At 39.6% G+C, this 12,335-nt stretch overlaps 3 protein-coding genes across 4 annotated transcripts; 1 reads left to right on the forward strand and 2 right to left on the reverse strand.

Annotated features, from left to right (window-relative positions):
* Window positions 1-2,443: 2,443 nt before the first annotated feature.
* LOC111015209 (pentatricopeptide repeat-containing protein At1g62350) lies at window positions 2,444-5,457 on the reverse strand. 2 transcript variants are annotated; one of them, XM_022290167.2, is made up of 3 exons: window positions 5,035-5,457; window positions 3,781-4,227; window positions 2,444-2,624 (listed from the first exon to the last, which is right to left on the reverse strand). In XM_022290167.2, the coding sequence occupies exons 1-2, from the start codon at window positions 5,347-5,349 to the stop codon at window positions 3,823-3,825; spliced, it is 720 nt and encodes a 239-aa protein (XP_022145859.2). In that variant the 5' UTR covers window positions 5,350-5,457; the 3' UTR covers window positions 2,444-2,624; window positions 3,781-3,822. The 2 variants fall into 2 exon arrangements, with proteins under 2 accessions (XP_022145859.2, XP_022145858.2); XM_022290166.2 differs by lacking the exon at window positions 2,444-2,624 and having other exon boundaries at window positions 3,642-4,227.
* Window positions 5,458-6,353: 896 nt separating this feature from the next.
* Window positions 6,354-8,095, forward strand: LOC148207693 (uncharacterized). The gene is made up of 4 exons (XM_088118341.1): window positions 6,354-7,117; window positions 7,196-7,342; window positions 7,415-7,846; window positions 7,922-8,095. The coding sequence occupies exons 1-4, from the start codon at window positions 6,413-6,415 to the stop codon at window positions 8,093-8,095; spliced, it is 1,458 nt and encodes a 485-aa protein (XP_087974467.1). The 5' UTR covers window positions 6,354-6,412.
* A 1,874-nt stretch (window positions 8,096-9,969) lies between these two features.
* LOC111015181 (uncharacterized) lies at window positions 9,970-12,120 on the reverse strand. Its single transcript, XM_022290128.2, has 2 exons — window positions 10,831-12,120; window positions 9,970-10,785 (listed from the first exon to the last, which is right to left on the reverse strand). The coding sequence occupies exons 1-2, from the start codon at window positions 12,118-12,120 to the stop codon at window positions 9,970-9,972; spliced, it is 2,106 nt and encodes a 701-aa protein (XP_022145820.2).
* Window positions 12,121-12,335: the final 215 nt, after the last annotated feature.

Consider the following 12,335-nt stretch of genomic DNA (forward strand, 5'->3'; position numbering starts at 1 on the left):
TATCATGTCGTATTGGTGTTCGTGTCCATACTTCTCAGGCTAAATGCACTAGAGATGAGGGAGACGAGAGAGAGATGGACAGCGAGCGACGAGAGAGAGACTGAGAGAGATTGGCATTGCAACACGGTTGGACAAACGACAATGAGCAAAGATGAGAGAGAGATGGAAATCTGATGAGAGAGGTGAGCAATTAAAAGTGACAAGAAGAGGCGCAATGTAAAAGTGGGAGCAAACCATAAAAATAGAACACACACGTGTGTATTTTTGGTTGGTCGAATCCAACTTTATTTTTCTGAACTTACTAATTGAGTTGAATCGATTGACTGAGTTTTTTCTACAACCCTACTTTATATTGTCTTCTCTCCATTTTTGTCCAAGAGACTATGGTCTTTGATGCCAAAAAGGAGAATCTTTTTTACTTTTGCTTACTTTTTGAGGTATCTTTCGACGTGATTTTAGCATGGCGAGAATCACTTTCACTCATGTCAGCATTACTATCGCTTAAATAATATGTTTGGTAATAACTCTTAAGATCCACAATCACTTAAGTGATTCCTGATCAATCACTTTACGTGATTTCCGATCAATCACTCCGGAGGTGATTTCCTAATGACTTTTTGTCAAAATATTAATAAGAAATTACTTTTTAAAATGGTTATTGTTTTAAATTTCAAATTTGTCTTTCTATTTCACCTTATTTTCATCTTAAAATTTGCCAATTTTTAGTTTTTTCATTGCTAAAATTTTTGTCATTGTTTGTTTTTTATTTTGTTTACTCTCTCTAATTTTTATCTTTAAAATTTTTTAATATCTATTTAATGTTTTACTTTTCATCTCTTCCCTAAATTTATTTATCTATCTAAAATTTCTCTCTCCCTAAGATTTTTGTTCCAACTTTTCTCTTTCTAAAAATTTTGTGAAATTCTCTCTTTAAAGTTCAAATATTAATCATTTAAAATCACTTTTGATTATATAAAAATCACTTTCACAAAATTAATTATCATTATATATATATATATATATATATATATATATATTTTTGCTAAAATCATCCATTTTAAAATCATTCATAAACAGATTCTTAATATATTTATTCTATTTTAGCTGCGAACTTTCAAAATACTTAATTTATGACCTTTTAAAAAACAATCATTTTGGTTCTCAGGCTTTAAATGGTTTATTTTAAGTCCTTAACTTAATATGTTGGGAAATTATCTCTAGTAGGTCAGATTATACATGATTTTCACGAGTGTCCATTCTTTTAAATATTTACAAATATATATTGCGAAATTTGAATTAAGATTTTTTTAAATCCAAATTGCCCTCATTTAATACCGTCTTTTACATTCATTATATAACTTTTAAATATTTTTTTTGATGTTGTTTTTAAAGACACAACCATGTTGCAGAGAAATGTTGGGACGATTAGGGCTAAATTCGGATTCCGAATCCTTGGCCTTAGACATTACAAATGGTATCTGAGATACATATTATATAACCTAATTAATACATTGGAAAAATTAAGGAGTCATCAGAAAAGGTTAAAAAAGCTGCCATAAAAGAGATGGGTCATAGAAAGCTAAAAAAGTTACCAAAAACAATGAAAAAAAATGCCGCCTGAATTATTGATAAGAGGAAGAAAAATGGCACCGGAAATATGGAGCTTGAACTAAAAATACCGTCGGAGTGAAATTCAGAGATGATGCATGAAATGGAGATTCCGTGAGTCCTTACTAGAATGTTTGAAGGTACATCTTGTTAGTATAGGTAATGACTATCAATTCTTTTAAATCTTCTATGATCTCAAGATTCCTCTCAGGATGTGGTATCGATACATTCATGTACCCCTCTTCTTTACTCGGACGTCACATACCCATCAGCTTTCGCCTTGGTATGTCCCCAAAGTCATATAAGTAGTACTTCTTTTCCAATGAATAATTCTCTTTTCCGACAAACATTATATATCTTTTAATATAATCTACCATATGATAAAATCATATTCATCCAACACCTTTTATTACTATATATTAAATAATAGGTTATACTTTGAAGTATATATATGGCGTATACCCAAAATATATTCTCTAACCTATCTAACTATTTTAGAAGTCTCTCGTCGAGTCATTTAGATTGCAATCTCATAGGGGTGTAGGTTTAAAAAAAAAATTTTTTGGATGAAATGGATCTTTTGAAAATTGAATATTTGACAAAACTGATCACGAAACCAACAGAAATCAAACTAGATTGACTGAAATGAATGATGAAAATATCAATGTCAATTTTCATATCAATAACTAAATTTTATAATTATATTGACAGATATTTTGGTATTAATAGACATTTAAATACTCTCGAACATACTTCTTCCGTGTACCTTTTCGATGTGGGACAACTTCTAGTACTTTAAATACTCCGTGGTCAAATATTGGTAAAATTATAGATATCTTAGAAGTGAATGATTAACTTTTCACAAACCTTTTTTGGTTAATTTTTCACAATAAAATGTTATTAACAACATCAATGAGCAATACATATATAATACATCATTTACAATCCTCCAAAGAGAGAATCTTGGAACTTGGAAGGGGCTACCTTCCCTGCTTCGCAGCATGTCTCAAGATGACCTAAAAGAAATAATCAAATTTCAAACTTTCAAGCATATTTAATGAAACATGTTATTAATTTTTTTTAAGGTTAAATTACAAATTTGATGGTTTGGCTTAATTTTAATTTGTTCCCTATAATTTTAAAAGCTTCAGTTTTGTAGTTTAAGATTAGTTTCAATTTAGTATTTATGATGGTAAAAATTTTTCAATTTGATTTTTATAGTTCGGTCAAATCTCGCAAATTATCCATAAACCATCGGTTTTTTACCCACTAAAAACCTCACTATGTTATTCCTATTTTTTACTCAAGTCTTAATCGTAATATAGTATACTAATACAATCAACCAAATAAAAAAACTTTAGTTCATTGTCATGTAAACAAAAAAAAAAATATATATATATATCATAGGTTCAACATGGAGGATTTATCAAAACCACAGAGATCAAATTAAACTTTTAAAATTATAGAATTAAATTATAGAGCCCTTTCAAATCATAGGAACTAAAATGAAACTACATCTAAATCATAGAGACCATCTAACCATAGCCAATTAAATAGTAAAGGACCCAGAGGGAATGAGTTCAAACCATGGTGGCCATCTACCTAAGATTTAATATCCTACGAGTTACCTTGTCAACCAAATATAGTAGGCCAGTTGGTCCGGACACACTGGATTCCAAAACAAAAACAAAAAATCATAGGGACCATCTTCATGCTTTGACCCTTTTTTTCTTTTTAACCCTTCCCTTTGGGCAACCCAAAACAGGATCCAAGCTAGAAACATCACTCTCTAATGACTCTCACAAATTGAAGCAACTCGTCATATACTATCTAACTACTTAAAACCCGGCGAACTAACAAACTCCTCCATACCGAACAGACAAATTCCTTTAGTTTTCCCCTCCAATCCATAAGAAACAACTTTTCATTGATAAATGAAAAATCGAATAGAAAAACAACGGAGTTCATTAAAAATTCATTCTAATCGGCACGAATCATAATTATAAAAGCATTTTGAAAGCATGCACCTCATGGAACCTAAAAATTTGACAACTCTTCTTATTCAACAAGAATTTCAACATTGTGCAGAGATTTTCAAGGCAGTAACCATATGGTATTGGTCTCTCCTAAACATCAAATTTCATTTGAAGAAGTAAGAAACAGAGTGCCTACCTCAAACATCAAATCTGTTTGAAGAAGTTTCCAAGTTCATGCTCAAGGACTTTGATCTTTCACGAGCTTCGGTTTGACATCTTTGAGCAACCTCTCCGGAGAATCCAAGTACTGAGCACATTCTCTGTTCACCATTGCAGCAAACCCTTCCCCAAACTTGTCTAGACTCTTGATCAAAATCTTGAAAGTCAGTTTGTCTGGCGTACAACCTGATGCTTTCATTAATTCATACGTCTCCACCGCTCTCTCGGCCATGCCCGCTTGCAAATATGCTCCCATCATCTCGTTAAAAGCTCGTGTGTCTGGTTCTAACCCATCCTTTTTTAACCCGTTGAAGATCTCTTCAGCCATTTCAATGAGTTTGTTCTTTCCCAACATCATAATCATCCCATGGTATAAGGTTAAGTCTGGCTTGTACCATTCTTCATTCCGCACAAATTTGAAGACCTAAAGCCTGAATTCAGTTAAAATGAAATAAAACTTAAAGTGGCAGGATAATATAGGCTGCAGAGAAGAACAAAATGTATCAGTTCGATCAACTTTTTCGATCAGACTGTTAAAGACTTGGAGTTCTTGCAAAGGAAAAAAAAACCAACAAAATAACAATCCGTAGATGTTCTTTAATCAAACTAAGTCTACAAACTACAGTACGTAAATGATAGTGAGAAATGCAAAACCATCGATTCACAATTGTACCATCGGACTTTTGAGAAATTACCCCAAACTAATGAAATTGTTGCAAACGAACCATGCTATTACCAATAAATGATAGCGAAAAATGCAAACACACTAATTCACAGTCGCACCATCGAACTTTTAATTGAGCAATTATCCCCAAATCAATGCAGAAATTGTTGCACAGTAGTAGAAACTAAAGAACAAATACTATTACTACTATGTCCATTATAACTTGAAAAAATGAGCGAACTACGCTCCACTATAAAGTTGTTACAAATAAACCCTAAATTCTAAATTCCATGATTAGAGTTATACACTCAAACTTATGAAATATTGCTTGGAACAAGAGTCAATAACATCTGGTTTTTACAATTCTGTTAGTTAGCTTGAAAATGCACGAAACGAACAATGGTAAACTATAAAGTTGTTCCAATCAAACCCTAAATCCAAAATTCTAAACCACCACATCCACAACTATCCAGTTACACTCTCAAACTTATGAAATTACTGCAACTAAATGCAGGCACGAAGAGAGTTGAATGTAAAATTGCAATAGCTTCATAACATTAGCAACACCTTAAGCGATAGCTCGAGTTGGTTTTGTCTCTGCAATTCGGCGAGAACATCAAACAAGTCTGCTTTCAGCAATCTACTGAGCTTGGTGCTGATTACGTGCTCCAATTTCGAGGCGGATTTTGCGAGCTTGAGGGACTGAACGGCATGAATAGCCTCAGGGGAGGGCACCCTCGAGCTCCCCAAGGGCTTGCGCAGCCCCTTTCTGAGGCCACAGATGGTTTGGCAATGGAGGCGTGGGTTCATTTGAATTTGGCGGAGACCCGATTGAGGAAAATGGAGTTGCAGACGCCCCATTACAGTAGATTTCATCTCCATTCTCCAGAACTGCCCTATTGGATTGGAACGCTCTGTGAGAAACTCGATGGATTCAGGGAAGGTGAAGTGAAAATTGAAATGAAGGCTTTACGCTTTACGAAATTTGAATCTGTGACTTATCCAATAATTGAAGCGGGATAAATGACCACATTTTTTAAAAACTTAATTTGTGACCCATATTCTATTAATTATGATCCCTTTCAAAATATGACATAATGAAATTACTATTGTACCCCTGTTTTAAAAAAATTCATCCCCCCTCCCCATCCTTCTCGGACGTTTCGTGGCACTCCCATCCCATCCCAAGTAAAACCCTAAACCCCCATCTCGGAGAATCCCCGTCTCGGAGAATCCATTTTGCACTCATCCATTTTTTCTGAAGATCATTCTTTCGCACTCATCTGTAAGTGTCGGATTCATCTCGGAGGCTGCAAGGTTAGTTTATATCTTTTACAATGTAAGAAAGTTGTTGTTCTTTGTTGTATTAGCATGACCGATGCTATCTGAAGCGACCATATAGATTTAGGTTTAGTTTGACGAGGTCCGGGATTGAATACTGATCGCATCCAAGATTGAAGCCTTCGAGGTCCGGGACTGACTCTCATCTCGGACTTGTCCCGGTCCGGTTCGGTCCGGGATGAAGGTCGATCCCGGACACGTCGCGGTCCTATTCGGATTCGAGATGAGATGCAGATTGAATCCAAGATTTAATCTGCCTCTCATCTCTGACCCGAACAGGACCAGGACGTGTCCGGGATCGACCTTCATCCCGGACTGAACCGGACCGGGACAAGTCCAAGATGAAAGGCAAAATGAGACAACTCAAATCTGACTCTCATCTCGGACTTGTCCTGGTTCGGTTCGGCCCGGGATGAGTCCGAGATGAGAGGCAGATTTGAGCTGTCCCATTCTGCCTTTCATCTCGGACTTGTCCCGGTCCGGTTCGGTCCGGGATGAAAGACAGAATGTTGTTTTGTTTAGTTTTTTTTTTTTTTAAATTCCTTGTCACTTTAGCTTAGTCTGTATCTAATATGTTTTATTTCAACTTTGTTATGAACCTAGAATGGATTTGAGACTCATCATAGATCATAATGACTGGTTTCCGGCCACGTTGACGAACCTTGCCCATGTTGATAAAACCAGTACTAGGATTAAGGCCAGGCTAACCCCAACCCAGTTAGACATGTTTAGGCAAACATGTTTCGGTTCTATTTTGGACATGGACGTTGTTTTCAACGGTCCATTGATCCATCACCTGTTGTTGAGAGAGGTTGAAGAGCCTAGACAGGACGTCATTAGCTTTGACTTGTTTGGGAAGAGGGTGTCTTTTGGTAAGCGAGAGTTCGACCTAATCACCGGGCTCAGTCATAGGATGAATAGGGTAGATAATCATATTCCTGGACGAAGACTTAGAGCACGTTACTTTAAAGACAGTGTTAGGGTTAACTGTAGTGAGCTGGAGAAGATTTTTTTGGAGGACGTTTTTGACGACGACGAGGATGTTGTGAAGGTTGGCATAGTTTACTTCATAGAACTTGTCATGATGGGAAAGGAGAGGAAGCAGTTCATAGATACGGCCCTGTTAGGTGTTGTGGATCGGTGGGAGGCGTTCTGCAACTATGACTGGAGTTCGATGATTTTTGATAGGACGATTTGGAGTCTCAAGAACGCCCTGAAGGATAAACTGTCGGCGTACCAACAGAAGGCAACAGCGGACCCCACACACGTTGAGACTTATAGTCTGTACGGGTTTCCGTACGCATTTCAGGTTAGCGAGGTTTAAGTCAATTGTATTATTTTCTACATTATTCAACTGCATCATTTATTTGCCTTTCATGGATTCCAGGTATGGGCGTATGAGACGATCTCGACGTTGAGCCTGCGAGTAGCCACGAGGTTGAGCGATGACGCCATTCCTCGACTTCTCAAGTGGTCGTGCACTTATTCGCGCGGGTTTCGTGTGCTGGCGAGTGAGGTTTTCGATAACACGCGGGTAAGTAATTCTCTTTTGGCCGTATGATTCATATTTGGTTTTTCATTTCGATCTAATCTAGGTTTTTTGCAGTCCAAGGTTAAGGAACACTTGTTGGCGATGGATGCTGAGGAACAACACATGGTTCGTGTCATTCTTCCACCAGAAGTCTGTGTTATACCTGATCTGCCTACTGTACCTGATCGGGCTGTTGTACCTGATCGGGCTGTTGTACCTGACCCGACTGCCTCACCTGAACGGGCAGCTGTACCTGATCCGCCTGCTGATGTGGAAATGGGTCCTCTAGAGGATCCAGTAGTAGATGCACATGCGGTAGACGAGGCTAGACCGAGTGCAAACGACGGTGAAGGGTTAGAGAAGAGGTCGAAGAAGAATAAATTCAAGAAGAGGATCAGCAGACGGTTGAAGAGGCTGGATAACCGTGTCGGTGCTATCGAGGACACACTGGGTGACTTTAGAGTCGCCCTGAAAGGTATTCAGAGATACCTAAAGAAACTGGCGAAGGTACTAATTTAATATGTGTACAAATTTGTTTTTAATTATTACAATAATGCTCATGGGCCAGTGTTTTGGGTGCAGGGTAAATTCCCTGATTCGAGCAAGTATTTCGGAGGTGGGGGTGGGCCCGATGATGACGGTCCATCGGATCAAAGGCCTGATGAGTCCCCGAAGCCAGATGGAGGTCGGAAGAGTATGGACGAGGACCAGAGGCCTGATGAGGACCAGAGGACGGATGAAGACCTGGAGACTTAAAAGGAACCGACGTCGGGACATGGTCTGAATAGTGTCGACGAGGATCCGAAGAGAAGGGAGGATGATGGTATGATAACGGATGGGGACGAGGATCCAAATCAGGTAACTCGTACTTATGTTCCTCGTCGGATTATTTATGACCTTGTCTTACATCGTGTTATTTAATATCAGGACATTACGATCGGGAGACCGCTTGATGGCTCGGAAGTGGATCATGCAGATGACCATGTACCTCAGGTGGCCGTAATTCAGGTAACCACCTTCTGTAATGCTAGTATACATCCCTGATTCACATATTGTAATGTGATTAATATTTCTTGTGCATTAGGATCTCACCGTTGGCAGGCAAGAGCCGGATGCTCAGCCAGATACACAGCCCACAAGACGACGAGTTAGGCGTCCATATAAGGACTGGGCACCCGACGCGATCGTTAAGGTAAACTTAATGTCATGCATTTCGTCAGTTGTCATTACTCGACCTTACGTGTTTATTGTGGTTTAGGTTGAACCGTACTTTGACCAGGACGAAACTGACCTTCAGCATGCCCCAACTGGTCGGGGCCTACGCAAGCGCCATTATTTGTGGAAACTGAAGGGTATATACACACCAACCGGCCAGCGTAGGATCACCGTGGACGCATATGACCCAGCATGTCCCATTCCTCCACAGCTAGACGGTCAGTTCCAGACATGGATGGATGACCCAGACACCGATGGACGAACTCGGTCAACTGCAGCTGGCTTACAAGGGAAGGAATGGTATCGCGATCTACTAGACCCTACTGTCCAATTGAAGGACGAGGTAAGTACCTCTTATTCCACTATCTAGTACTACATTTGTCAATAATATTCCAATATCAACTTGTATTTCTTAAATGCAATAGGTAGTTGATGCTCTCGTCCTATTGACGGCCAAAAAGTTGGAGAAGTGTGTACATCTGTGTCGCAAAAAGTTTGCGATAGGCGACATGCTACTTTCGGTACAGACTTTTTACCATTTTGTACTAAAAAATACTATTTTAATCATCTGTGTAAGTAATATCATTTTGTACTTCTTGTACAGACTCTGCTGAACCGAACAGACGGTCCGTATGCGGCCATGAAACCAGGGGTCCTGTCCACGAGAATCGAATACCCCTGGAGCCAAGAGAATACAATATTTCGGTATGTGTTCGGTAGGCAGTCGAACTAGAATGTGGCTTGGACTGATGCAGACATTGTGTACACCCCGATCAACATAGGTGGAAACCACTGGGTGATGCTCGGAATTGATCTTGTGGAAGGTGACTTAACCGTATGGGATTCACTCCAATCGGCCACTCCACTAGATTCACTCGAAAAGGAGCTGAAGCCCATTTGTACGATCCTACCTACGGTACTACATCATGGCGGGATATTTGCATCACGACCGGACCTGCCGGTGGTGCCATGGAGGGTGCGTCGGGTTCACACACCCCAACAGAGTAACGCCACAGATTGTGGAATTTTCTGTGTACGCTTCTTCGAGTACGATATTACCGGGTCAAAGTTGGACACTTTGACCCAAGATAATATTGTATTTTTTAGGCGTCAGTACGCTGTACAGATGTGGGCGCGCCGTCCCATTTTTTGAATATTTATGGAATTTTGATATTGTCTTTTGTAATTCGTATTTCATTCTCAAAGCATGATACATGAAACACACAATAATAATACAATCCAATCCCCATAATAATAATAATAGTAGTAGAACACATAGAGTTGCAAATGCATGCATGCATTGTTGGTTTCTTGAGATACAAGTTACCTTGCCAATTTCTTTAAAATCTACTTCATACATGTTTAAAAGTAAATGAACAACAGAAGCATACATTCACATTGTGGTAAGGGGTTCGCTACATGTTTTGCGATTGTCCCCACGCACCACAGCGACCACACTTACGTGTTTGTCGTACCTCGCCGGTGGAAGGAATCCTAGTTGTCTTCCTCCTCCCAACTCTTGGAACAGTCTTCGGTGGTTCCACCGGTATGTTGACAAACTCTGGCGAACTGTTCCATGTTGAGACGTGTCCGACTGGAAATATGGGTTCTGCATAAGCCAATATCCAGGAGTTCGTCGTATATGCCTCGTCGCACAGACTGTATGGATTTATATTTCGCATCGTCGCCGCCGCAATAGCATGAGAGCACGGAATCTTAAAGTAATCAAACTCCCGACAATTACACGTCATAGCGTTCAAATCAACAATCCCGTCAAGGTTGTCATCCTGTACCTGGAAATGGAACTGGTCAATGTTGTCTACAACGTGTCTCCGCACACTATTTGAATATTCGGCATACATGTTTTCTGCGTAGTCGGACAATGTGGTTGATCGGGAAGCTGCAAGCGTCCGTCGATCATAGAACCAATTCTGTAACTTACCTCTAATGTGGTCAAGTAAGGCGGTAACCGGCAACTTACGGGCGTGCCTGAAGAGGGTATTTACAGACTCTGCGATATTTGTAGTCATCTGTGTGTACCTCAATTGAGTTTGGAAACAACGAGCCCAACGCTCCTTCCCAATATCGTCTAGATATTCCCGTACACCGGGGTATGCACGAAGTTGGGCCCAGATCGAGTTGAAATATGACTCGCGATACGCCTTTGCAGCCTTTAAAAATAGTTCCTCAACTGCCTTCGCATCGTTTTTAAATTTTGCTATCAAGTTAACCTTGATATGCTGTATACAAAATCAATGAAACGCAGCAGGAAATACCTTGTCGATTGCCTTGCAAATGGTTTGATGTCTATCAGAAACGAAAACCAAATTATCAACTCCAGCGAGTGCACGTTTTATTTGAGTCATAAACCACACCCATGATGCAACCGTCTCACCGTCAACAATCGCAAATGCTACCGGGTAAATCTGGTTATTCGCATCGACACCAGAAGCTGATAACAATACCCCTCTGAACTTCCCCTTTAGGTGGGCCCCGTCAACAACCAACACTGGTCTAATACAACCCAGAAAACCTCGAATCGATTGACCCAATGTCATAAATACATATTTGAAATATTTGCCACCTTCTAGTTCTAATTCAAAAATAGTACCTGGGTTCATGATTTTCAAAGCTTCACCATAAGCTGGAAGTAGACCATATGACGATGCTGGATCACCTCTAATAAGCCGGAGTGCTTCTTCACTAGAACGCCATGCTCTATCATAACTTAAATTGACACCATACTCCTTCCTCATATCTTGTATAATGTTCTTCGGTCTATACGTGCGGGAGACGTCTGTGAACTTCTCTTGCACAAGATGTCCTACCACCCAACTTTTGGCTTGCCTATGATCATGTTTTAAAGCTCCACCATAGCACGTATGGGCAGCACAATATTTTTTTATCTTGAACAAAGTGCATTCCTTTAGCTTGGTAGCTCGAAGTCTCCACGTGCAATCAGCATGAACGCACCGCAGTATATATAGCTCCAGCGTCGACTTCTTTACTTTAAACTGAAAATTCTTCTGCATTGCAACTAAATGCATTTTCAAACTCAACTCCTTCTTATTATCAAATACATCTCCCTCATTAACATCATTTGTCCCAGAAGACTGTACTATGAGTTGCAATTTCTCATCATTAGGGTCTCCGGTGAGACCATTACATCCCGGTGGCCGGACCGCTTCTTCATCCCTGCGAATCTCAGTGTGCACTTGTTCGACATCAGGTTCAAGCTCATCATCAAGCGCATCGTCATGCTCTTCGTTACCATATTCTGCTTGAGAGTGTCCTTCTTCAGACTCTGCCAACAAGTCATATGATTCACCACTTTCATCTTCGTTATCATTCCATACTCCCGGCACATCCCAATCACACACCCTATCATCTCCTAGATTACATGGAACAACATCTGACCCCAATGGTGTTAAACCCTCTACATCATGACCTATATGCCTGTAGGAGGGGTGTGGCTGTCGGGAAGAAAAGGGGTTTGATGATGAGGAAGGAAATGAGGGTATAGGATATGTGGGTCTCTGGAATGGGGGAATACAAGCTGCAGACATAGGAATCGAGGACACGTTTTGGCCTAAATAATATGGGAAAGAAGGCATGTACGTTTCATTCCCATGTACCTGCTTTGGCACATTAGATATATATATAGGCAATTCAGATACATACTCACCAGTCAAAAAAAACGCAAGTCATCGTCATCAGTTATTTCCATCACACAAACTTTGGTTTTAAAATGATACACTCGTCTAATTATAATATCAAACTG

Source organism: Momordica charantia, unplaced genomic scaffold (genome assembly GCF_013281855.1).
Source record: "Momordica charantia cultivar OHB3-1 unplaced genomic scaffold, Mcharantia_2.0 BLBB01000104.1, whole genome shotgun sequence".
NCBI lineage: Eukaryota > Viridiplantae > Streptophyta > Magnoliopsida > Cucurbitales > Cucurbitaceae > Momordica > Momordica charantia.